We start from the raw sequence: 26,631 nt of genomic DNA on the forward strand, positions 1-26,631 counted from the left end.
TTCCCTCCATACCCTGATTTCTGCTGCTGTCTGCCTGTCAAGTTAATGGACCTGCTAGAGATGCCAAGATTCTGGGGATGTGTGTGTGTGTGTGTGTGTGTGTGTGTGTGTGTGTGTGTGTGTGTATGTGTGTGTGTGTGTGTGTGTGTGTGTGTGTGTGTGTGTAGCCCAGAAGTCAGCCTTGTGTGTTGTTCTTCAGGTATTGTCCACTGTGTTTTTTTGGGACAGGGTCTCACTGGCCTGGAACTCACCAAGTAGGCTAGGCTGGCAAACTAGTGAGCTAGGGATTCATCTCTTTCTGTCTTCCCAGTGCTGGGATTACAAGGTGCATACCACTATGCTTGACTTTTTTAAAAAGATAGGTTCTGGGGATTGAACTCAAGTCCTCATGCTTACATGACTGAGCATATACCCCTGGGGAGGGTACAAGCCTCCTGAGAAGTCTGAGGCAGTTTCTAGAGACTCTGCCTCCTGGGAAGTCCTGCTGGGCTAGGCCAGCTTGGAGGACTGAGCTCCAAGAAATGTAGCTCTTTCCTTCAGTTGGCCCTGGGGCAGAATGGAGAAGTCTACACAAGGTAGGCAGAGGCGGGCATTCCAGCACTGCCCTCATCCCTGCAGCCTCTGCCTTCTGAGAATCCGCGCAGAAGGTTCACAATGTGGTACGCTCATTATTAAGGAAAGGCAAATTAAAGCTGGGCTGTGCTTTGCAACCTGCTGGGAAAAAGAACAATACTAAACAGGAAGCTGAGGCTGTCGGGGAGGCCTCCACTGCCTCTGTCTGAGAAGGTAGCGGTGGGACAGTGTCTTCTACAGTCTCTGAGTGCTTTACTGGGAGATCCTAGCCACAAGCTGAGCCTTCTGTTGTCCACAAGCTGATCGTTCTCTTGCTGCTCTGTGCATGTTCTGTGTGGTTGATGCACACAGGAGACAGAAGGGGCCATCCTGAGCAGCAGACAAGGAGAGGAACTGATGGATGGGTGCTGCAGGGGTAGGTGTAGGCTCTGGCAGGTGTATGCTGCTTCTATAGAAGAAAACAGACCTGCTCCTCTATGGGGAGTATCTTGGGCTGCTGTGGACGTCCTCTACCATGGTCAACCCCTAAATACATAGAGTGTGATGCTTTTACATCAGGCCAAGCATAAGGCTCTTATGCCTTAATACCATAGGGAAAGAATTACATGGAAAATTGAAGAACTCCACCACTCTGTAACATGGCTGATTACCCCCAAATACAGTTGGTGTGGGGGAGAAGTGCTCACAGGGATGAGATGTCCTCAACCAAAATGTCTTTCAAAAAGGAATCTGTCATCTGTAAGTGATTCCACATCTTGAATTGAAACACTATGGTCTTAATAAATGAGTTTCAGGCTAGGAATGTAGCTCAGTTGGTAGAGTACTTGACAAGAATGCATGAAGGCCTGGGTTCCATCCCCAGCACTCTTAAATGCGGTATGGTGGTATACACCTGAAACCCTAGCACTCAGATGAGGACAGGAGGAGCAGACATGCAAGGTCATTCTCAACTACATAGTGAGTTCAAGGCCAGTTTGGGCTACGTAAGAGTCTGTTTTATAGTGAAAAAAGTAAGTAAATAAGATTCATTTAGGTTTAATGAAAATTGGTATAAAAAGATAAAAGGATACCTTCAACAGATTGTTAGGAAAATCAATTTCAGACCAGTACGTATATAAGTTACATAAGATATACATGTGTAAGATATAAAAACATCTCATTTTTAGGAAAAAAGTATGTATAAAAAGCTTGATAAATATACACTAGAAAATTCACAGTAGAAACCTCTGGAGGAATTTCAGTTTATGTGGACTATTCTTTATAGAGTACTGTTTTGAAAGTATTTTTAATGGGGTAGACAGATGGTTTAGTATAAGAGTGCTTGATGCTCTTGTGAGAGGACCCCAGTTCAGTTCCTAGCTCCCACAACCGAGGGTTCACAACTGTCTGTAACTCCAGCTCCAGGGGCTCTGTCTTAGGGTTTCTATTGCTGTGATGAAACACCATGACCAAAAGGCAAATTGTGGAGGAAAGGGTTTCTTTGGCTTACACTTCAGCATTGCTGTTGATCACTGAAGAAGTCAGGATAGGAACTCAAACAGGGCAGGATCCTGGAAGCAGGAGCTGATGCAGAGGCCATGGAGGGGAGCTGCTTACTGGCTTGCTTCCCCTGGACCGCTCAGCCTGCTTTCTTATAGAACCTAGGACCACCAGCCCAGGGATGGCACCACCTACCATGGGCTGGGCCCTCCCCCACTGATCACTAAATGAGAAAATGCCTTACAGCTGGATCTATGGAGACATTTCATCAACTAGGGCTCCTTCCTCTCTGATGACCCTAGTTTGTGTCAAGTTGACACACAAAACCAGCCAGTACAGGCTCCAACACCCTCTTCTGGCCTCTATGGGCATCTGATCATATGTGTCATATACATAAAATAAAAATAATCTTTAAAAACAGTTTTGAAGACCTTGTCGTTTAGTCATAATTTCAGTGTAGACAAGCATCTCTGTTGTGTAAGCAGGAGGGCAGCCCACTTAGGCAAAGTTGTGAGAGATCCTGCAGAATTTCCCACCTGAGAGTTGTGCTTGAAATTTCAACAATTTCTGAGGCTTGTTTCTGGGCAGCCTTGGCTATGCTGAGTGCCTCGGTGGGTGGTCCTCCAGAAGGCTCAAGGAGAAGGAAGAGCTTGTCTGTGGTGTGTTTAGGGTCCTGAGAAGGTCAAAGGGGTGGCTGTTGGGACTGTGAAGTGAAGCAAATACAGAGTCTTCTGAAGTTGGTCTCACTCCAGTTCTCTGTGTCAGAGAAAGGTCAGATTTGCATTGAAGGCTGTTCCCAAGACCAAACACCATCCACCCCTGTTCCCCTCCCAATGTGGGCCAGATAAGGAGGTGGGAAGTCCCTGCAGGATCCAGCTGTGTGCTCAGTCTGTGTGAGCTCATGGGCTGAGTCACATGGGGGAGGAGATGATGACCACTTAGAGGCTACTGCCTCCACCTCTGAAAATCTGAAAACAGCAAGCCTGCCTTCCTTCTACTCTCTGCCCCTGTTCCATCCCCTCCCATAGGTGTTTAGATGCTGCTAGCAGTTCTTTAGTGAGTTAAATAAGGCTGGCCACAGCCAGGTCAGTTCAAATGACCCTTGATACTTATTAGCTGGGTGCCTTTGATTAGTATCTTAACTGCTTTGTGCCTTAATTTCCCTATAGGTAAAAATGAGTTCATCAAATATCCTTCCAGCCAGGAGTAGTAACACCAGCATTCAGGAGGTGGAGGTAGGAGGATCATGAGTTTGGGGTTGTTCTTGGCCACACAGCAAGTTTAAGACTAACCTGAGCTACATGAGACCCTTTTTCTTTTTCAACACACACACACACACACACACACACACACACACACACACACACACCAGACAAAATGAATTTGTCCCACATATTGTATTCATGAAGTTAAAATAGCCCATGTTAAAACCAGTGTATGGTGTCTGGATTATTAGCCAATTTCTGTTATCATATTTTGCCTGCCTCCAATCCATGCCTATCATAATTCCCTGCATTATTCCCTCAACTCATTCATTATTCATTCACTAGCATGCTCTTTTGACTACTTACTATGTTACTGGCAGGCTTGTGTAAAAGAGTTTTTAACATCACAGGGAACCCAGGTTCAACCAATCAACTAAATAAATAATTACAGTGAGTGCTTAATTTATTTCTTTTTAAATATCTTTGAAATTATTTTTAAGAGTGTGTGTGTTTACATTCATGTGTGTGAAATGCCCAAGGAAGCCGGAAGAGGGTGTCAGATCCCCTGGTGCTGGAGTTACAGGCAGTTGTGTGCTACCTGGGATGGGTGCTGGGAATGGAACTGAGATCTTCTGGAAGAGATCTTACCCACGAGCCATCTCTCTAGCCTTATTCATTTCTTTATAAGACAGGGTTTTGCTATGGCTGCCGTAGCCAAGTCTGGTCTTAAACCCCTGCCTCAGCCTCTCCAGTGCTGTGGGTTATGGGTGTATACCACAGATATGTAATTTCCAAAGCAGATATTGAACTGGGCAGGGTAGCCTGAGAGGACTTTGTTGGGAGGGAGGGTAGGATTCTGCATAGTCTGTAATGTTTCTGATTGCTCTGTAAGTCGGGACTCTAACTGCCCAGTTGTTCTAGACTGCCTCTTTAAGGGTATTGGGTAGACTTGGGAGACAAGAATTGCTCTCCCTCCATGTACAGATGTGCTCCAACATCAAAGGTTTTATTCCCTAAGCTTCCAGATCCTCAGGTGTGACACAAGCTCATGCAGGAGGTGAGATTTCCCTAATGTGTGCATGCAGCTTAGGGAGCCAGAGGACCAGCACAGACATCAAGCTCACACTGCTTGTGTGCTGCTGACATCAAACCCTTTGTCTCCCACCCCAGAGTCTGGTGTGAAACAGGAGGGCTCCCTTGTCACCTTGAAAGCAGAGGAGACTCAGGCCCTTTGCATTCTTGATGGGCTTCCTGGAAGAGGTGGTGGTTACGCTGTGTTTGCAATGGTGTGTCAGAATTAGTTGCAGGGAGGAAGGGCGTTTCTTCCTGAAGTATTGCTTCTTCAAAGTCAAGACACGCAGCTATAAGAGCTGCAGAACACTCATTTAGAATGCCAGAGCATGGTGGGAACAGCAGCTGAAGCTGGGAAGGGGTGGGGATTAGGTCAGGAGACTTGGAGAACCCAGCCAAGGAGTCAGCAGACATGCTGAGTTAGGCCTGTTCTGTGTGTGAAAGCCCTTACCACCCGCTGTACTGCATCAGCGAGCTACCACATGATCCCCAAAGCTGGGAGCCAGGAGGACCAGCTTTGGATGGCAGAGGCATCTCTGAGGATGCAGCTTTGCTGAAGCTTAAAACCCAAGTCCCTTCGGACTGCAGAGTCTGTGTCCCGCAAGAGCCTGGCTTGGGGCCTAGAAGTCTGGAACATTTTACTGGAAAGTGGAGCACAGACCAGATAAGTCACACTGATCGCACCTCAAATCTGGTTAGCCCGATGCCATCAACTCTAGAACAAGCTGTGTTCTGAGCTCTTGGGACGTGTAGGGGCCAAACTGTCTTGTGCAGGCGTGTGGCTGTCTTCTGCCTTGGGAACTTGGGGATTCTTCCAGGCACCAGCCCAGGGGCCTTTGCATCCTGTTTGTCAGCTCTGCCTTTGCCCTTCTTTGCTCTTGGTGTTTGTTGTCCTGAGAACCTCAAAAAGCTTGTGAGCCCAGCTTGTTTTTTTAAATAATATTACAAATGTAGTAATAGTGAGGTCTGCATGCTCCCCCGTGGTTTCTCATTTAGTCACTGTGACTCAGAAGGTGATCAGATTAAGCACCCCCTCCCCAAATCCAGCCGTTTGCGAGCCAGGGTAAATACTGGCTGTTGTGATGGAACACAGTAAGTGTTCTATACTAACTGGTGATTATAATGGCAATGGGAGTGCTCCATCATGAAAGCAAACACTGCCTGCTGTGTGCCAGGTGCTTAGTGAGGGGTCTCTAGCACCCCTCCCGCCATCTGCATGACAGCCATCCAAGCAGGACACTCGCTGACCCCAAATGGAGTAACTGAGACAGAGAGAAACAATCCAAGCCCATAGGTGGCAGAGTCAGTACTAACAAGAGGGGTAAACTTTTATGTCTTTTTTACTGACTCAAAGATTCCTAAAGCACGTCTTTTCCTTTAGTGGAATTGTTGGTTTGCTCCTGTCTTTTAATGACATGTTCTCTTGCATCCCAAGAGAGCGTCAGTCTTGCTCTATAGCTCAGGATGACATGAAGCTTTTGGTCCTCGGGGTAGTGGTGGAGACAAGCAGATCTCAGGGTCTCACTGGTCAGCCAGTCTGGCTAAAATGGTAAGCGGCAGGTTCCCTGAGAGACACTGCTCAAAAAATAAAGCTAAGAATGATGAAGAAAGAGATCTGATGTCAATCTCTGGCCTCCACATGCACACACACCAGTGAGCATAGTCATGTCCACATGCACACACACCAGTGAGCATAGGCATGTCCACATGCACACACACCAGTGAGCATAGTCATGTCCATATGCACACACAGCAGTGAGCATAGTCATGTCCACACACACACACACACACACACACACACACACACACACACACACCAGTGAGCATAGGCATGTCCACATGCACACACACCAGTGAGCATAGTTATGTTCACATGCACACACAGCATTGAGCATAGTCATGTCCACATGCACACACACCAGTGAGCATAGGCATGTCCACATGCACACACAGCATCGAGCATAGTCATGTCCACATGCACACACACCAGTGAGCATAGGCATGTCCACATGCACACACACTAATGAGCATAGGCATGTCCACATGCACACACAGAATCGAGCATAGTTAAGTTCACATGCACACACATATAATACACACTTTAAAGAAAAAAAGAGCCAGCTTCCCATTCCTGTGGGGATATACTCAGCAGTGGAATGCCCAGTTTACAGGGTCTTCTATTTTTTAAAATGAGTATGGATGTTTTGCCTACATGTATGTCTGTGTACCACTGTCCTGCCTGGTGCCTGAGAAGAGGGCATTAGATCCCCTGGAACTGGAGTTACAGAAGGTTGTAAGCTGCCATGTGGATGCCGGGAATCTCACCTGGACCCTCTAAAAGAGCAGCCAGTGCTCTAACCACTGAACCATCTCTTTGGCCCTTCACAGGGCTTTCAGTTTGGGGCTTGTTGAACAGTTGCCATATTGCCTCCCATGGTGACTTTCACATCCTGTCCACCATGAGCATATCTTGTCCTTCTCAAATCTCATGATTGTAGGCACCGGGAGACATGCACCGGGAACTAATTTGGAAGATTATCTGGATGTTTATGGTCTTACCTCAACACTCTGGAGGCTGAGTCAGGAGGATTGCAAGTTTGAAGCCAATCTTGGATACATAATGAAATCTTTCTAAAAAACAACAGTAACAACAAAACAAAACAACACATAAAAGCCAAACCCCCAATAACTCCTGGTCTCTTTTGCCCTTGGATGGGGCATCACTTTCCCAGTTCTGACTCCAGAAGTTGCCTCTGAGTATGGCAGCCTCAGTAGAGGGAGATCCAGTGCTGCTGGCCCTGCATTCTCAGCCCGCACTGGGGCCTCTAGTTGATGTGTTCAAGACTGCCCATGGTCTTATACACAGGCCCTTAGCTTGAGCTCTGGAATCACAAGATCAGCTTTGGTGGCTTTCCAGGAATCTACACCCCCAGCCTCTCCATATGAGACTCCACATCCCCTCTCTAGCCTTCTAAAAGAACCCCTACCCCATTTCTCTGCTAGATATGCCAGACCCCAGGGACTTTGGGTTCCCAGGGAGGTTTTGTGATATCAATGTTTTGACTCCCATCGGCAGTGGCTTCCTGGAAGATGAGCCCAAACAGAGCCAGTGGAGGCCTCAGTTCTGTCCATTCTTCCTTCAGAGTGGGATGCAGGGTCAGTGGAAGGGAATGGCTGGGGTGGGGTAGACAGGACAGAGGCCGTATTTAATGCCCTTAAGTAATGACAGTGGTGCCACAGTTGGACAAGCTTGGCTGGTGACCCACATTAGGCAGAAAGCTGCTTCTCCAGGCATCTCCTCAGCAAAGGAAGGGAAATGATCGATGGAGACCAAGTCACAGATCTCACTAGACCCACAGGAACTGTCATTTTCACCTCCACACCACGTGGAAAAGGAGCAAGACCCTTAGGTGTATTTCAGAGTAGCACAGTACTGTGGAATTTGGAGTGTGAACTACTGTGGGTCAGAAGGATGTTGTGTGACCGTGGTTCCTGTGTCAGGAACCTGCTCTGTGGGGAAGAGCATGTGCTGACTGCCTGAGGAGGGCATTGAAGCAGGAAGCAGTGAGCTGGTCCAGGGGTACACACCTGTAATCATAGTATTGGGGAGCCTAAGGCATGAGGATCAGGAGTTGGGGAGCTTGAGGCAGAAGGATCAGGAGTTAGAGGACAGCCTGGGCTACATAGCAGACATCCCCCCACCCCCCAAATAAGATGTGGAATAAATGTAAATTTTCCCTTTGACTTAATTTCTCGGCCCCTCAGGGTAGGCGACAGTAGGTTACAGAGGATGTGTGACAGATCAGGATTGGTGTTTATTTTGCTCTAAGGTCATGCTTGGTTGCTCTAATGTAGTGCCTTAGGAGTTTCTAAGAGGTGACAGTGGCCAAGGCACCAGACCAAACCAGTGAAAAACTGTATGTGTGCAGACAGGTCCCGTGCCAAAGAAAATGGAGCGTTTCATGGGGTCTGGCAGGTATAAACTGCAGAACTCGCAGGGCCTGTTGGGCTCACTTTAAGTTCTTTAAGGAATGAGGGGCTGGGAGTGTGACTGAGTTGGTAGACTGCTTACCAAGCATGCACAAAGCCCTGGGTTCACTCCTCAGCCCTGTAAGAACCAGGTGAGGTGGTGCATGCCTGCAATCCTAGCACTCAGATGGCGTGTGTGTGTGTGTGTGTGTGTGTGTGTGTGTGTGTGTGTGTATCAGGAATTCAAGGCATCCTTGGCTGCATAGTGAATTTGAAGCCGGCCTGTGCTATTCATGACCCTGCCCCAAAACAAAGCAAACAGAGGAAGATGTAATGGAAGCACTTGGCACAGAAGTCTGTCATACCCACCTCCGCTGCCCAATGACAGACATTACTAATATATTGCAGAGTAATTTCCTTATGAGCCCAGATAGTTCAATACTTGAGTTAAGATAACACTACAAGCAGCTGCTGACAGGGAGCTGAACTCTATTTGTAACTTACTTCTTCTCCCACTTGGGGGGGGGGGCAAACATCCCACTTATAGATGTGGAATAGAGCTGGGGATGGGGGCTGTGAGTTTTCTTTGAACACAAGTGATCATACCTGGAACCTCACTTCAGGTAAGTTCACGTTTTTGCTAAGCCTGGAGTTTCCTGCTACAGAGGGCAGATCTAGGGGTGTCATAGCACTGAGGATTAGTGGCAAGGAAGGTGGGGTGACTGATGATGAGGGGGATGTTGAAGACTGAGTGGGGAGACTTTTGGGGAGTTCTGGCTGGTATGAAAAGAAGTTTGTAAAGTACAAATGCGAGTATTTTCTGGAAGGTTTTGAGTCCCAGGAAGTCAGGGGGCTCCATTTGTTATGTGTCACGTCTGGGTCTGTGCTTGGAATCGAGTGGGCACCCCGTAGTGAATGAACACATGTAATAGAGAATTAGGAAGTATAAACAGAATAAGCTGAAGAATTCTCGAAGACAAGAGCCAGGACAGAGTATATGCAGTAGTGTGTGTGTGTGTGTGTGTGTGTGTGTGTGTGTGTGTGTGTGTGTGTTGTTGGGGGAGGGGGCACATGTGCCTGTGTGTACATCGGGGCCAGAGATTGACATCAGGTGTCTTTTCTCTATCATTTTCCACCTCACTTTTTGAGGCAAGGTCTCTCACTGAACGTGGAATTTGCCTGTCGAGCTAGACCGGCTGGCCGGAGAGCCTCAGGACCCACCTGTCACCGCCTCCCCAGCTCTGGGAGTAGAGGTGCACACCACCACTCCTGGCTTTTCTACAGGTGCGGGGGGTCACACTCAGTCCCCCACGCTTGTGCTGCGAGCGCTTTACCCACAAAGCACCTCTCCAGCTCTGAGAATGAGTTTTATTTACTAGAAAACTGTCCACTCCGAGTGACTGCTTTCCTGGCCTGCACGCATCCCTCTGTGTTCCTAAGCATCCACTGTTTGCCGAGTGGTTTCCCGGCAGGCTGGACATATTCTGGTTTCCAATCCTTGTAACACTGTGGCATCGGTATTGTTTTAGGAAGAGGACACTGGAGTTTGATGAAGTTGAATATTGAAAGCTACAATAGAGGATTAAATGGTGAGACCAGAATAAAAAAAAAAACAACTAAATTTTGGCCATTTCAATAAAAAATATGTATTTCTGATATAAAAAGTCATGGGCACTTGCAGCTGTAATTTTGGAAGAGTTTCTCAACCCATCTGCCACCTGATTGCAATGTGTGTCATGTAGACCAAGCTTCACTGGTTGGCACCAACCCCCTCCTCTGCTGGAAATAGAAGACAAATTCACAAGATGCACAGTGATCGAGCCCTCCCCAGGGACAGCAAAGCCCTGTGGATCAGAGGAGAAGACAAACTGTGGTCTCTCACATCTCTCTCTTGTTCTTTGTGTATATGTATGTATTCCTGTGTGTGCACACACTTGCACATATGTGTGGACATGTAGATAGAGGCCAGAGTCAATACTGGGTGTTTTCCTCAGTCACTCCCTATTTATTTACTTTGAGACAGGTTTGTCACTGAACTGGGAGCCCACAGATTGGCCAGTGAAGCCCAGGAATCTTTCGGTCTCTGGCCCTAACAGCTCGAGGATCCAAACTCAGGTTCACATGCTTGTAGAACAAGTACTTCTCTGACTCGGCCACTGTTTGTCTTTCTTTTCCTCTTGCTACAGAGGGACAGTTTCAGCCACCGAGGCAGGGCACTTTCAGAGAGTGGTGTACAGTGTCAGGAGACACTGGCCACTGACCACATTGAGACCATGGGATGTGGAAAGGACTGCCACAGGAGATCAGCCTGGACTTTCCAGTTCCATCAGTTAGGAGCTCTAAGAAGAGGAGTCGGGTCATGAGGCAGAGGGAAGGCAGAGGCAAACTAGTGCCCCACACCCGGGATCCCTGGGGCTAAGACGGGTAGAGACCCTGTCCTTCCCCAGCCTCAGAGCAGAAGGATGTAGGCTCAGGTCCCCTTCCAGCAGCCTTTGCTTCTTCTGTTGTTTCCAGGGACCCTGTCTCTGGAGACCTCCTTCCCCAGGGAGGACACGAATCTTGTAGAAGGGCCAAGCCCGAGGCCACAGTCAGTTCAGCGCCTCCTGTGTAGGACAGTCTCTCTGCCTTCTGCAACTTGCTGGGGCTTAGAAGGTAAGAGCAAAGAGAACTCATTTTTCTGGGCACCTACTATGTGCCAGGCTGTTTTCCCTCACTCCACCAACCACCCAAGTGGTAAAGTAAATTAAGCATTTGGGGCTTGGGCAGGCTCCTGGGTATGCCCGGGGCCACCTGCACCAGGCTTTCCCCTTGAAGGCAAAGTGCCCATGTTCTCTACCAGCCCCTGTGCGTGTGTGTGCATATACACACCGAGGGTGAAGCAGAGACTCAACCACTTCCGAGCAAAATGAAGTCAGGCATGTTTTTCCACCACAGAAGCATATTAAAACTTTTTCCAGGCTTATTAACATGCATGGCTTAAGTTGAAAAGTCTAGAAATTCCAGAAGCCCCCTTTGCACCCTGCTGTGGAAGAATTTTGTGGGTAGAGGCAGAGAGAGGAAAAATAATTGTGGAGAGGACAGCTGGATGGGCCTTGAAGCTCTCAAGAGGCCTGAGGTGGGTTCCTTCTGTACAGAGCTAAGCAACTTTGGTTTTGTTCTGAGTAGCTTTGAATTTTATTCATCTTTTCTTGCTTTTCTTTTCAAGGGAGCTGCGGAAATTTTTTGTGATGTATTTTTTAAACATTTATTTCTTTTTATGTGCATGTGTATACGTGGTGGTGCATGCCAGAGTGTGTGTGTAATCAGAGGACAATTTACAGAAGTGTGTTCTCTCTGTCCATCATGTGGGTCCTGGGGATTGAACTCGGGTCAGCAGGCTTGGCAGCAAGCACCTTTAACCTGTAGAGCCATCCCCCCATGATACATTTTTAAAGGATGATGACATAGAAGTGGAGGTTCTTAATCATGGGTACCCGCCAGCATCACCCTCCTAACCTACTCAGAAAAAGAACGTGTCTCTGTTTCCACCCACTTTTTATTCATTTGTCTTTTGTTCATTTGTTTCTGAGACAGAGTTTCTCACTGAACCTGAAGCTCACCAGTTCTGCTCGGCTGGTTGGGATCCAGGGATCTGTCTGACTCAGCCTCTCCAGCACTGACATTACAGGCGTGCCCCACCACGCCCAGTTTTATATGTGAATGCTGGAGATCAAACTTGGGTTCTCATGCTAGCACACGGCAAGCGCTTTTCCCACAGAGCCATCTCCCCGGCCTCTCTGACTTTTGAATGATTTCTCCAATCTTACTGACTTAAATGGAGACCACCAGTCACGTATAACCAGGTACCAATGCCAGTCCTTTCTCAGTGCTGCTACGTGAATCACCCTTTTCATAGGCTGGCCTTGAACTAGTTATGAAGCAAGGATAATCTTTTAAACTCCAATCCTCTGACCTCCCCCTCTCCGGGGCTTGTTACTACTTTCAAACAGCACTTGTGCTCAACCCTACTTCAAAAGGAAGAGCTGCCACTGGACTTTACTCTCCAGGATACAAATAAGCCATAAAACACTGCAACTCCGTGAATTCTAGTTAGGTGGGGTCATTTTTGCTTGTAATCTCATCTGCTCCCTTATCAATCTGCCTGCAATGTTCTGAGAAGGATCTCCAGGTTTCCAGCCAGCTGTCAGAGAGCCTAGATCACAAAAAAGGTCAAGACTTCTGTTTTTATGTTTTGGGTTTTTTGAGATAGGGTTTTGCTATGTAGCCCAGGATAGCCTCAAAATTATGACATCCTCCTGTTTTGGCCCCCCAAAGAGCTGATATCACAGACATTAAGAACTTTACTGGGCTGGGTGGTGGTGGCTCATGCCTTTAATCCCAGCACTTGGGAAGCAGAGGCAGGCGGATCTCTGTGAGTTCTTTTGTATTGTTTTGTTTGAGTTTCACTCTGCCTCTTTTGGCATGGAACTCTCAGTGGTCCTCCTGCCTCAGTGACAGCTAGTCTTTGAGGATAACTGCAGATCAGGTAGGGAAAGGATTCTAGATGTGTGAGCTGAAGTCTAGATCCTGGGGTCAGAAAATCAGGTAGGACAGCAGGTTGGGAACTGACCTTGTGACCTGTGTCAAGAGCAGAGTTTGGATCCCAGGCCAAGGTGGGTGGGGAAGGTAGATGGTGGCCTCAGGATGGAGCTTTGCAGAGGCTCTGCCTTCATGAACTTTGCTAGAGCCCAGGTTCCCTGAGCTGGGTAGACCCAGAGCCTGGACATCCCTAGTCCTTTTGCTAAGTAACCGTGGACCTTACGTGCAACCAGAAAGCCAGGTCCTTAATTTGCAGAGGTGAGGAGCACCTCTTTCAAGTGACAGGAATGTGAAGGTTCCATCTGGTGTTCCTCATAAGGATGCAAGGTTGTCCCTCTGCAGGTAGCTGGGTGAGCTGGGATTAAAGGCACAGGAGGTCAAATGGTTGACCTACACTTTGTGGGTTTCAGGACTTGGAATCATTCGTGTAGACAGTTCCTCAGCTCTAGAACCACAGTCCCCCTCTTCCTGGTCACTGGGGGGGAGTGCTGTTTTTTTTTTTTTTTCCACTTGAATCTCCCTTGTCACATCAATTTCTTACACAACATTGCAGATGCAGGCTGTTATTGAGGCCAGGAAGGCGGCTGTCTTCTCCAATTATGTGCTGATTGAATTAGCCTAACACTAAGCCTTCACTAACCCTCAGCCCTCGACTTTCAGAACAATTATGATCAGGGACATGCACAATTAGGTTTGTGTTTTTAGAGGATGACTCAGCTACAGGAGGGAGTTGTGGGTAAGGGGGGTGGCTGGTGGCTGGAGGTCGACATCTTTGTTGATGATTTGTTTGGAGAACAACCTATGACCTGAGGGGAGTGAGGATTTTCTCTGAGAACAGCAAACCTCACTGCTGAGCTGAAGCTGTAGGTCAGTTGAGGGGAATTGCCAGAGTCTTTGCCCTGTGTTCCAGCCCAGCACCATATAAACGAGGCATGGTGACATTGGGAGGTATCCACCAGAGACGACCACTCGGACACAGGTTCAAGACAGTAGAAAGTCTTTACCAGCTGGCCATCTACTATACTGGGTCAGCTGTCTGGCGATGACACTGGGTGTTCCGGACCAGAGCTCAGTCCTGAGCATTTCTCAGGGTTAGCTTTTAAGCACAAAAAGCACATCCTGGCTTGAAATACCTCAATTAACAAGAACAGTTAGCCAGAAGCAGAACTGCAGAGGCCAAAAAGCAAGGTTAATGTATTTAGAGACTTACTCAGAACTGTGGACTTGCATGGATTAGGTCTTCGTGCTTCTTTGGGTGGGTGCTGCTGCCTATCTGCTGGGTTCTCAGGCCTGAATGGAACGTCCATCAGGGTGTCAGTTGTACTAAGGTCTGGGGGCCTATAACAGTGGTGCAGTTCTGTAACTCCAGTGTTTAGGACGTGGAGGCAGGAGGATCAGAAGTTCAAGGTCGTTCTTGGCTAACTAGTGAGTCTGAGGCCAGCTTAGGATACCTGAGGCCCTGCCTCAGAACAATCCCTCTGCTACATGTGTGGAAACCCACTTTTATGCCTGAATCTGAGAACCCCAATCAGAGCCCTTCCCCCAAGCCCCATCCCTGGAAGGAACTGGCCCCAAAAGAGCCCCTTTGGGAGGGTCAGGTGAGCAGAAGCCTGTCCTTCCCTGTTTCTCTCTGGTACTCAACACCTTCCCTAGGGACCCAGGTCTGGATTTAGTTACTGGGAACCCGGCAAGAACTTGGCTCTGGGCGGTCTCTGGTCCTACCTGATCACATGGTCTGAGCTTTGCTGGCTGTTGCAGGCTGGAATTCAAGGCACTGAATCCCAGACCTGCCCTGAGCAGAGGCAGCAGCTCAGGAGAGGGCCTGAGAAGTCCTGTCCCAGCTCATCTCTGCTCCACTGGTGTAAGGGAGGATGAGGGGGCTTGCTGTGGGTGGGGGAGCATGGCGGCGGCGGGGGAGGGTACGGGGGAGGAGGAGGGGCAGGGGAGGGAGTGCAGACATGAGAGGCCAGGGGTGTGAGGGGTTCTCCTTGGGGTCATTTGTCCCTTTGTCCCAGCATGTCAGTTGGTTGTCACTGTGAAAATTCACTTCTAAAGAAAGAAGTGTGTTTTGGCTCCTGGTGAGTTGTTTTGGGGGACTGTGAAGAAACGCAAGGGACACATATATGATAGCACAGGGCTGCTCCCATCAAGGCCAGAGGAAAACAGGAAGGGAGGAGAGGACAGAGATGGAGGGAGGGAGGGAGGGAGGAAGAAGAAAGGGAGAGGGGCCAGCAGTCAGTTGACTAGATTGAGGACCAGAAAGAAGCTCCATTTAGAGTAAATCTTGGCCCAGTTCTCCAGAGGAAGTGCTGAACTGGAGAACTCAGGCTCAAAGAATGTACTGGGAAGCCCTGGGGGCGTGGGGTGTGGGGCATCATGGCCAGGCAGTGGGACCAGGTCCTGACGCGGGTTGTCAGCTGTTCTGTAGGCCATGCCCTCCCCACCTAAGGATCTGTGGCTGATGGAAAGGAGGCTATGAGAGGAATCCAGGTATAGGCCGAGGGTTGGGGCAGGGTGTACTCCTTACCTCAGGGTGCCGAGCCAAGTCCAAGTCGGTGGGTGAGTCCCACTGGGGTGGGGATACATTGTCACCCTCCTCCTCCTTGGGTTGTCAAATGTAGGGGATGGAGAATTGGCAGGCCACCCACCCAGACTTTTGCAGACACTAGCACTTCAGGATAATAAGGGCTGGCATCGGCCCCCAACTCCTGCCCAGATTTTTCCACAGGGCTGTCTCTACAGCAGGGGCCAGGCCTCAGCCCTGGGTGAGGGTGCCCCAAAGCCGTGAGCTGGCGGGCAGCTTGCAGCCCCACCTCTGGGAAGGGCTGCAGGCACCTCACTGTGCTGGAGACAGATGTGCAGGGTTTTGTTATAGGCTCGTGCAACTGGCTTCATTCTGAGACCAAAAAGGACTCTTAGCAGTGGGGGCCACTGCTGACCTGGAGGCCTCTGCATACCACATAGCACATACACATGCTTACACACACACACACACACACACACACACACACACACACACACACACACATCTTAGAATTTGCTGATGTGGAAATCAGCTGAAGAACAGAGGCCACCACCATTCTCCTGGGCACCTCACACCAAGGCCAGCCTAGAAGAGTCTACCCTCTTGCATCCAGCAGGGAGGATACTCCCTCCTCAAGAGCTCTAGAACACTCATTGCCTCACACTGTCACTTCCTGCCCCCTGCCCCCCACCCCCGTCTGCCCTAGTTTCCAAAGGCCTAGTACAGCCCTGCCACTTACCTGTGTGACCTTGACAAGAGACTGAGGCTCTCACTGCCTCAGTTTCCTTGTATGTAAGGAAGGGCTTCTCTGCTCGGTGTGGGAGAGAAGGTGGTGTGAGGGTGGTGAGTGGGAGGTGACTGACAACTGGTGTGAGGGTGGTGAGTGGGAGGTGACCGTGGGGCACCGTTTCTTGCCCTCTGTTGCCTGCTGCTCATCTTTGCTCAGCCGACCAGTCTTGGGCCCTTTCTGCATCTCTGTGTCCTTGTGGTCCTCTCTGGTGTCCTTGTCTGCTAACAGAGGACCTTGGGATAAAGCCCGGAGGTGAGCGGTGGTGATAGGCAGAGTCCTGGTGTAAGCCACACACTGTCAGTCATTCAAGAGAAAAAGTACTCACTCACTAGAATGAGGTCCACCAGCCCAAAGTGAGGTGAGGCAGGTTGCTGGAGTCTTCCTGACACTTCAGGGGTGCTCCTGGCCTTGTGGGCTCTGGAGATGAGGGCAGAAGTGAGAGGCCATGGAGTCTTCCTGACACTTCAGGGGTGCTCCTGGCCTTGTGGGCTCTGGAGATGAGGGCAGAAGTGAGAGGCCACGGTCTGTTAGTAGAGGCTGATAATCACAAGGATGTTAGCTTAGACACAGAGGTGGACCATGAGTGACTGCTAAAGGAGCTGAAGACAGTCAGAGATAATTAGCTTTAGGGATACAATACTCCAACACCCACAACCTGGAGGTTCTCGTCAGTCAACTTTGTAGGTCTTTAACACAGGTAAGGCTTTTCCTAGGGAGTCCAGCACAGCCTCATTTGAATTAGTTGAGCTGCAAGGACCTTCTCTCTAGGACATGTTCTGAAGTATTCGGTGGCTAAGTTATTGTGGGGCAGAGTGTGGGTGGTCATGGCACGGGTGTGGAGGTCAGAGGATGACGTTGTGGAGTTTGTTCTCTCCTTCGCCTTTACACAGAGCCTGAGGATAGAGCTTTAGGTCACCAGGCTTGTGGGGTGAGCACTTTGACGGGCTGAACCATCTTGCCGACCCCAAATGGGGCATTTTGAGACTATTAAGAGCAGCAGACAGAGTGGTCCCCTGAGAGTCTGAGGGACTTGTGTTTAAATCTTTGCCTCCCATCATGACCTGAGGCTCTGAGGCTCAGTTTTCCTCTCGGCACAATGGAGCCCAAACTGTGCGCGCCTGCCACTGACTCCGAACAGCTGCCTTAGAAGCTGTGAGAAACCATTGCTGCCCTCCTACCCCCAGGCTTTGACCTTTGCTCCCTAGGACCTCTTTGCTGATAAACTGGGAGCTTAATAGAGATGCCAAGTGATTCCTGTGCCACTTTCCACTCTTTCAGGGTCTCATCAAGGCACTGGGGCAGTTTCTAGGCGATCCTGGCCCAGTCCACACTGTTTTCAGTTCCAATTTCGAGCCTGGTTTCCTAAATATAGCTCCCGACAACAAAGAAGGCCTCCTTGGAATGGCTGCAGCCCATGACCAGCTTCTGGGACGTCTGTCAGGCTGAGGGAGGAGCAGGACAGACAGACAAGGCACGGCTCCAGCTGCACAGAAGCCCGGAAGCCCCATGCTGCCCCTGTCATCCAGGCGCCCAGAGCCTCTGGTGTTGGTTTTCTGTCTCAGCCCTGGTGCAGGCAGATGCTGCTGGGCTTAGTGTGGCTGTGGGCTGGTACTGAAGGGAGGCCCACGCTGAGATGTACACAAAACTGAGGAGACACTATGGCAAGCTGGGTGACCCTGGGCAGACCCTTCAAGGCCTTAAAACTGAGATGGGAATGTTGGTACCAAAAAGGGAAAACAAACAAATAACAACAACGGAACAGCTATCACCTCAAAGAGAGTAAAAGTTTATTTGGGAGCCACATATGAGTGACCATGGCCCCAGGATCATGGATTCAGATTGCTATAAATTCTGTGTTCTAATGTGGTAATGGTTTCATGAAGGTTATTATTTTTTCCAGTAGCAGAAAAAACAAAAACAAAAAACAAAACAAAACAAAACAAAAACCCCAAAACCAGTCATAAGTCAAATTAAAAAATACATTGGGAGGTACAGCAGATAGGTGAGCTACAGCAAATTGGGGAAATATCTGTTATAGGCCTCGGTTATTATCTGATGACAGTCTTAGCTTGTGGGTTAATAGAGGTTAAGGGTCATTTAGTACATTACAAAAAGATTTGCCCAAAATCCACAGGGATGGGTCAAATACAGTAGTGGGAATGATAGCTGCAGGACCCAAAATAGCCCAGGACAATTTGGCTCTGTACCCTTAACATTCTGACTCCCCGCAATCACTTAGGGCCTAGTCAGAGAACCTACCCGGAAGAACCTTCACCACCGGTGTGGTTGTTTTGTTTTCGTTTTCTTTTTCTTCCTCTGAGAACTTCAGCTCACAGGAATCTTAACCATGTTGAGGGTATTAGAGGGAGCCTGTGCAGTTCTGTGAGCACTTAGGGCCTTGCTTGCTCTGTTAGAGCCCTGTGTAGTGTTGAGCCGGCTCTGGAGCCACCCCCTACCCCCGCAGCCTGCAGGGTAGGTGCACAGCTTCTTATCTCATCCCCCTGCTGGGCAGCACCATAAGCCCAGGACTCCTCACTCTGACCTTGGTCTTCAGCCTCTGTTTTGAGTGGCAGTCTGCCTTCAGGTCTAGAGTCTAAGAGACAGGAGGCCTGTGAGGTCAGCAGCCCCCAGAAATCAAAGCACTGCCCCGAGAGTCATAGCCAGCCATAGGCCGGGAAGCAGCAGAGTCTCCCAGTCCTTCTAGCACCCTGGCCTCTCACCCTGCTCAGCCCCTCTAGTGGCCTGGGCGCAGCTGGGTGCGTAGGACCCTGTAGAGTGTGCTCAGATGTAGCCCAGGAAAGAGAAGCTGGATTTCTCAGCCATGCCAGCCCTCCCTTCTCTGTTCACTCAGGTTAGAGGACCTGGCCTCTTCCTTATGCGAGACCTGCACCTGCTGCGGAGGGAACCTCTGATTGGCCTTTCTTCTTTTTCTTTGTTCCCTCCCCTGGTTGAATTATGAATTTATAAGGGCAGAGACCTCCTCACAGTCATCTCTGTCCTTGGTGCCTGATGGTTCTTCTTCCTTCCCAAATGTCACTCTCCCACTCCGTTCTCTTGGAAGAAATATCAGGAGCATCCTGCCGCCTGTGTGTGGGAGGGTGTGGTGGGGTGCCAGGAAGGGCTCCTCGAGTTTTACAGCCAGCCACAGTCCCCCAGGATCCACACCCACAGCCAGCCTATCTTAAATAGCATTTGTACTGAACATACACTCCACTTTGTTATTGTCCCCTAGACAGCACCACATAACCATGATTCCACAGCATACACGTTGCATTGGGCATTAAATCCAGAGATGATAAAGCATGTAGTAGGATTGTGTGGGTTAGATGCAAATTCTGTGTCCTTTTATGTAAGGGACTTGAGCATCTATGGAGTCTATACTTGTGCGGGTGTGTGTGGGGGCAGGGAGCATGCTGGATGCAATCCCCTAGGGATGGAGTGTCAACTCACATCCTCATAGACCTCTCTTGCCACTATGGGGTTCTGGGTCCAGCAGATGCAGGTTCAGCCCCTTGACTTGAGGTAGTCTGTTTTCTTCCTGGTAGAAGCCAGAATGGTGGCCCTCCTGACATTTCTGGTGTGCTGAGCCAAACACGTCAGGGAAACAAAGGTGCTGCTCTGGGTGAGACCTGGGCTGCGCTGTCAGCTCCCAGCACACTGGTGGGTGAGGGGAAGGGACCTGCAGCTTCTGAGCTAGATGAACGGGATCCCTGGGCCATGTGTAGGAGAGTGAGATTAGGTCGTTTTTAGGGTGTCAGGTGGTGGGATCTTCTTTGGTGTTTTTTGTTGAGGAATTGCAGTAGATGATTTTCTGGTGTGAGCCCCTGATGAGCCCAGAGCTTGCTTGGTGTGTGAGAGCGACATGTCTGTGTCAAACAGGTATCCTTCCTCAGGTTTCTCCTCTGTCACCCTTCAGAAAGGACTGGGTGTGTGTGTGTGTGGGTGTGTGTGTGTGTGTGTGTGTGTGTGTGTGTGTGTGTGTGATATTGTATGGCCAGGGAGCCTTGCTTGGTGAGCAGAGCACAGTGCAAGCTCCCCCTGGTGGGGCCTTAGCTTAGTGCTAGGCCTGTAGCTCCCCTGAACCAAACACCTATCTCCTCAGACCTGAAAGGTTCGCCAGAACACTTTCAGACCTGGGTCAAGGACACCAGCTACTTCTCAGGAATAGCATTCAATAATAGTTAAGAGAGCCAAGGCCTGTCTTCTAAGACCCAGCTTGCACATGTTCAGGGCCACAGGCCCCCAGACAACCCTCTGTACCCACTGGTACAGTTGCTTCAACTCAGAGTAGAGCTGAGGACCATCCCAGGCACTGCGCATGCCTGACCCACCAGGCCTTGGCATATAAAGGTCCACACTGGGTCTCAGGATGGAGGATGCCCTGAGATGGGGGTGAGGCAGGCCCCAGTCTTCACAGAGGTCTTTCTAGAATGTTTGCCAGGGCTCAAGAGCTCCTCGTCTCTGATTGCTGTATTTGGGGCTCTGAGCCCCTCCACTCAAGGGCTGTGGTGGAAACAGTCCTTCTACCCTGCCTTAGCCGTATCTCCTGCAGGATGCCATGACCATTCTGTGCCACCATTTCCCAACACAGAAGAAGTAACCTCCAGCTGCCATGTGCTGGGAAGGTTCTGTCCCAGGGAAGTGGGTGATGAATGATGTCCTTGCCTGTTTTTCTTCCTCAGTCCTCCTTTTCTATGGCTGAGATTGACTGTGGGTCTGACTCTCACATGGACAGATGTTCCTAGCTAAGCGGAGCTGGCAGCCCTAAGGCCCCTGGGCTGGGAGGGTGGGGTTTTAGCCATCCCACTTTAAAGCTTGCCTTGCCTCTTGACTGTTCCTTAGAAGTCAGGAGCCCACGGAGGGCCCTCTGTGGGCAGGCCTGTGGCCTTAGGGCCAGTGCCAAGGGAGGTGGTCTCTGGTATCTTCCTAGGCAGTAGGGACTGTGTTGGGTCTGGCCTCCCGCTCTTCCTGCACAGTCACACAGAGCCTGGAACTCATTAGCAACTTTTATTAAAACCATCTGTTCTGTGTATGAGCCACTTTGAGTCCCCATGCTCCCTGCCCTGGGTGTGGGGGACGCTGGACCAGATGGTGATTGTGTGATGGATGTGGGAGGCTCAAGACTCCTGGGGTCTTGAGAAGATAGACCCCATGTGGACTGCGGGTGAGGGGTAGGTGACAAGCACCAGCTGGGCCAGGCTTTGGTGTGGCTGGAGCCAGCAGACACTTCTGGTCTTGTGCTTCACCCAAGACAGGGATGAACCTGGAGTCCGCCCTTCCAGGGCACTGCAGATCTACACCTCTGCATTTTACTGACAACATTTCCCACCCCCTCCCAGGAATGTATCATTGATGAGGACTGTGGGCCCACCAGGTACTGCCAGTTCTCCAGCTTCAAGTACACCTGCCAGCCATGCCGGGATCAGCAGATGGTAAGGACATCAGTCATCTCCTTGCTGTGCCAGGAGGGGACGATTCTAAGTCCCAGGGGTTCTCAGCTTGGTTGCTTGCAAGAGCCTTTTAGTGATGGGGAGGAGTCCCAGAGGGGCTGATTTCTGGAGTAATCAGGATGTCTGGCAGACCTGCAGCCACTCCACCCCACGATCTCTGGTCATATTGTATGGCTCATGGGTAGCGAAGATGGAGTGGGAGGAGAGAATGGGAGGCCCTGTACTGGTCCCTTCCTCTGGGGCCGTGAACAGCAGCAGACACAGTGTACACATGTGGTTCCCAGACAAGGAAAAGGGCTACCCCTTTCCTCCTGGGCTGTTCCCTAGGTCCCTGGGCTTCCAGTCTGCTTAATAAATGTGCAGAAGGAGGAGCCGGGGGGAGGCTGGAGGACTCTCCCCAGTGCTGGTTGTGAGAGAAACATGAGCCCAAGCAAAGGAAACCCTCTGTTCCACCCAGCAGGCCTTTTGGACAAAGCCATGGGCTCATGAACTCTTGACATTTTTCCTTATTTTGATAGAAAAAAAAAAAGCACAGTAAGTTTGGAAGATAAAGGGTTCCTGTGACCTTGCTCAGCTCCATCATGGTGAGGCCATTGCTGTTGTCCTCCCAGGCCTCTCACATCACAGGGCACAGTCCTGGAGACCGTCTGTTGCTCTTTAATTACCATTCCCTGTGGGTCTCTGGGCCCCTGCCCCCAGCATGCTTCCCCAGACGGTGTCTTCCAGCTCTGATTGACTTAGTGGTTTGTTAGAATGCTGCTGCCTCCACCTGTGGCCTGAGCTACCTTCCCTTCTACTGGGCCTAGTTAAGAGGGTGAAAGATAAACTGGGCAGTGGTGGTGTGTGCCTTTAATCCCAGCATTTGGGAGACAGAGATAGGCGGATCTCTGAGTTCGAGGCCAGCCTGGTGTACAGAGTGAGTTCTAGGACAGCCAGGGCTACCCAGAGAGACCTTGTCTCAAAAAAACAAACAACAAAAAGAACAAACAAACAAACAAACAAACAAAAGGGTGAAAGATAGTTATGGGATAGAGGCACCAAAGATACACAGGTTCTGTTTGTAAAGTCTTTGACCTGGGTAGAACGGACTTAGACATTCTTTTTGTCGGGTGCCATTTTCCTCATGTTTTGACCCTTCTTGTGCCAATAGCCACATTTTCAAGCTGTCTCCTTCAATTTCCACCAATGTGAGCCATCTTGGATTGGGCCGAGCAGGCTGGAGCACCGTTCCAGGTGCCCAGACTTCTAGGCTAGTGAGCCTCTGGGCCTTGTGTTTTTCTCATTTCTCTGCAGCTGTGCACCCGGGACAGTGAGTGCTGTGGAGACCAGCTGTGTGTCTGGGGTTACTGCACCCAAAAGGCCACCAAAGGTAGCAATGGGACCATCTGTGACAACCAGCGGGATTGCCAGCCTGGCCTGTGCTGTGCCTTCCAAAGAGGTGTGTGGACTCCCTGATGGCTGCTGGGGAAATCTGTCCCAATCTCCCAGGAGGGTCTGCTGGGCCCCAAAATGCCCTTTTCCGGGTCTTGCCTCCCTGCAGCAGGGTCTTTAAGGCTTTCACTGCATGTTCCAACCCCACAGCCTCTTCCTAGAATAGGGAGATAAGTGCCTGCTTTGGTTTTTCCCAGTTTTTGACTATGCAAGTTAAGTTCTTTTAGGACGCATGAGTCCAGGGCAGGAGGAGCATCCCTAGATGGGTGGGATTCCAGAAGCCCCTGCCCCATCCCACAAAGGCACATTGGCCTGGGTTCTTTGTGTGGATTCTCTTTTGAGTTCCTAGCAACTCTCCTGAGGGCTTGTGCAGGCTTGCTCATTTGCCAGGAGTATCTGAAAACTGTCAGCTGCCTCCCCAGGTCCCTTTCTCAACCCCATTGCTCCTCCCTGTCCCTGCCACCTCGATGATTTGCTTGGAGGACAACATTATAGAGGTTGCTCCGCTAGGACCCCCTTAGCTCTGTCATCTCCCACCTCCGAGGCCTTGTCCACCCAGATCCTCTGTCCTCTTTATCGCTGCCCCTTGGGCTCTTCCCACTACACTGCCCCAGGCCCTGACTGGCACTGTGCCCCCGCTTCAGAGCCTTGGTTCTATTCTTCATTTCCCTTGGTGGTTTACCCTCCCAAACCCAGCTCCTCTCTTCAGGCAGACCCCTGTCACGGCTCCAGTTCTCAGTACTCAGTTCATCCCGAGTGTGGGCTACCGTTCCTATTCTTCAGTTCTAACCTCACATGGGGCTGAGGGGCGAGAGCAAGCGTGCATCTGTTTCTGTGCCTCTCTTCATGGTGACTCTCGGCTGGCTCCAGGCCTGCTGTTCCCTGTGTGCACATTCCTGCCCGTGGAGGGAGAGCTCTGCCATGACCCTGCCAGCCAGCTGCTGGACCTCATCACCTGGGAGCTGGAGCCCGAAGGCGCGTTGGACCGATGCCCCTGTGCCAGTGGACTCCTCTGCCAGCCTCACAGGTGAGGTCCCTTCTGTTGACTGTCCTGGGGGCTGAGAGGAGACAAATGCCATCCAGAGGGACTGAGAAGCAAGTTGGGCTAAGGAGGAGATAGATGTTGATTCAGTATAGGGCAGGTGTTTCTAGAGGTGTCCCCAGGTCACTAGGATGGAGGAGGGGTCCAGTCAGCATCAGATTCATAGACTGGGGCTCTGTTAGATAGTGAAGTTTCCCAAGTAGGTGCCCTAGGGGGAGGGCGTGGAGGGAAGGAGCCCAGACACACGGTCACAGTAGGAGAAGATGCTGACAGGAAAGAGGGGTGAACCGCCAATGTGGACAGCGCCTGCAGTGTTAGAGGCTCAGGAAACTGAAGCTTCAGGCCTGACAGACAGGGCTGTTTCCTACATCTTTCTGTCCTTCCCACACCCTCTACTCAGCCTTCTGTTCTACCAGAATCCAGGGTCACAGGGAAGACAGACAGAACTCCCCTCCCCTCTCCCACAGAGGCCCAGGGTCACAATGTGTGCAGCAGATGTGGGGTTACATTGTGCTTCCTTCTTGGAACCTAAATGGGCAGAGGGCTGAGGCAACTCCGTGTGGCAGTGAACTTCTGAAACTCCATCGTGAGGGTCTGCACCTAGGCAGACAAGCCAATAGTTAGTCCCAGAAGGGCAGGCCTGTGACTCCCCCTTGAGGACATTCTCCCGGCTGACTCTTCAGGAAGGTGTTAACAGGAAGCACCTTGACAGGAAGTAGTGAGTTAGTGAGGCCTGGAGGCCCACAGAGAGTACAGCCCAAGGCTTCCCCTGCAGCTGACATGCTCCAAGCCTGGCTTTGCTCTTTAGGATAACAGAGAGAACCTTGACCAAATCTCAACCCTCTTCCCCAGCCACAGTCTGGTGTACGTGTGCAAGTCAGCCTTCGCTGATGGCCCTGACCAAAATGAGGAGAGTCTGCTGCCCAGGGGGGCCCCGGATGAGTATGAAGATGGCTTCATAGGGGAGGTGCGTCACGAGCTGGAGGACCTGGAGCGGAGCCTGGCCCAGGAAATGGCCTTTGGGGAGCCTGGCCCTGAGGAGTCATTGGGTGAAGAGGAGATTTAGACCCAGGCCCAGCTGAGCTGCTGCTAGATGTGCAATAGAAATGGCTAATTTATTTCCCCAGGAGTGTCCCCTAGGTGTGGGACTGGCCAGGCCTTCTCCACAGCTTCTTCCCAGTAGCTTTTCCTCTGGCTTGATGAGGTGCAGTGTAAGTACATTTGTTCCAGCTGCCCTGCTGCTCTGGTGCTGGGAAAGACAGACATGGTGGGTGAGGGTAGTGGTGAGCCACCCCACACCATTGCCAGACACTCTGCTTTGTTCTTCATGGACCGGAGATTTGTCTGAAGGGAGAAGATGGAAAGAGGTGAAGTCTGCCCATGATGGCTTTGGGGAACACACGGAGGAGGGTGCCTGCCTTGCAAACATGGACCTGGCAAAATGTAGCCATTGCCTTTGTCCCGTGGCCCGAGGCAGTGGCTGCACAGGAGCTATGCTGCTCTTGTGGCCTCCCACACATTCATCCCTCCACCCTTTCTTTCAGCTCCTCCTACCTCACTGTCAGCAAAGCCCTTTACATCCACACTCACTCCACTCACCACAGCCTGGGAGTGGACCTGAGTGGGTTTCTCTCCAAGCCCCGTGTTCTCTCACTCACCCCCACACCAGCCTTGGTACCACCAACAGTACTTCCAAAAGGAGGGCAGTGAAATCCTTTTATTTTAATTTTTTACACATTTGAGGCATGCTTAGAATTAAGATCAGGCCAGTTTGCATGTCTGTCCCTCTGAGGTTAGAAGCGGCAGTGTGGAGGCCAGTGGTATGGACATTGCCCTCTCCATCTGCTTCAATAACTCTGAAAGTCAGTAATTGGAGGGCAGTTTGTATAAATTGATTCATAGGAAGGACACTGGGTAATTGTAGGGCCAGGGTTATAAATGAACTTTGCAAAGTCACTTAGCAACAACGGAAGGCCTTTCTCAGTCACACAGAAATCCAAACCAAGCCAGGCTGTGTGAAGTGTGACTGTGGTGTCCAGACAGAAGGCTGGGCTGGGCGTCAGGCCTCAGATGATGGTTTCAGGTGCCAGGGACTGTTTCCATCCTGTATTATCCAGTTATTAAATTTTAAAGTTGCACACAAATTGTAAAAGCATGCTTTCTTCTGAGTTTTCAGTTATGTATAAACACATGTGTTGCACTCAAAGATCATGCATAAATCACTTTGGCTACTCTTTGATAATTCTTGGACTTTTCTTTTTCTTTGACTTTCAATAAATATAGACCACCTTTGCCCAGAACAATAAAATAAAACAATCTGTAGTATAAAGAGACAAAAATATTTCCATAGAAGCAGATTTTCCAGGCCTCTGCAGTTCACTTCTTTTAGAATATGTTGGAAGTCTTTTCCTTGTCTGGATGAGAAGGAGTTTTAAGAGAGAAAATCCTTTACTGTCTCCTGAAGGAACAAATGGAATATATGAGTCTTCTCTTGGAGGCTCTCTGTAATCAAATGTGGT

At 50.2% G+C, this 26,631-nt stretch overlaps 1 protein-coding gene across 1 annotated transcript in view; it reads left to right on the forward strand.

The window, feature by feature from the left end:
• Positions 1 to 26,631, forward strand: part of Dkk3 (dickkopf WNT signaling pathway inhibitor 3) — a 40,637-nt gene extending 14,006 nt beyond the window's left edge. The window contains exons 4-7 of the mRNA XM_059251497.1: positions 21,529 to 21,621; positions 22,933 to 23,077; positions 23,941 to 24,097; positions 24,965 to 26,631. Of these exons, the coding sequence (XP_059107480.1) occupies positions 21,529 to 21,621; positions 22,933 to 23,077; positions 23,941 to 24,097; positions 24,965 to 25,178 (609 nt within the window). The 3' untranslated portion in view covers positions 25,179 to 26,631. The remainder of the gene's footprint in view (positions 1 to 21,528; positions 21,622 to 22,932; positions 23,078 to 23,940; positions 24,098 to 24,964) is intronic.

This window comes from Peromyscus eremicus, chromosome 1 (assembly GCF_949786415.1).
Source record: "Peromyscus eremicus chromosome 1, PerEre_H2_v1, whole genome shotgun sequence".
Classification (NCBI taxonomy): Eukaryota; Metazoa; Chordata; class Mammalia; order Rodentia; family Cricetidae; genus Peromyscus; species Peromyscus eremicus.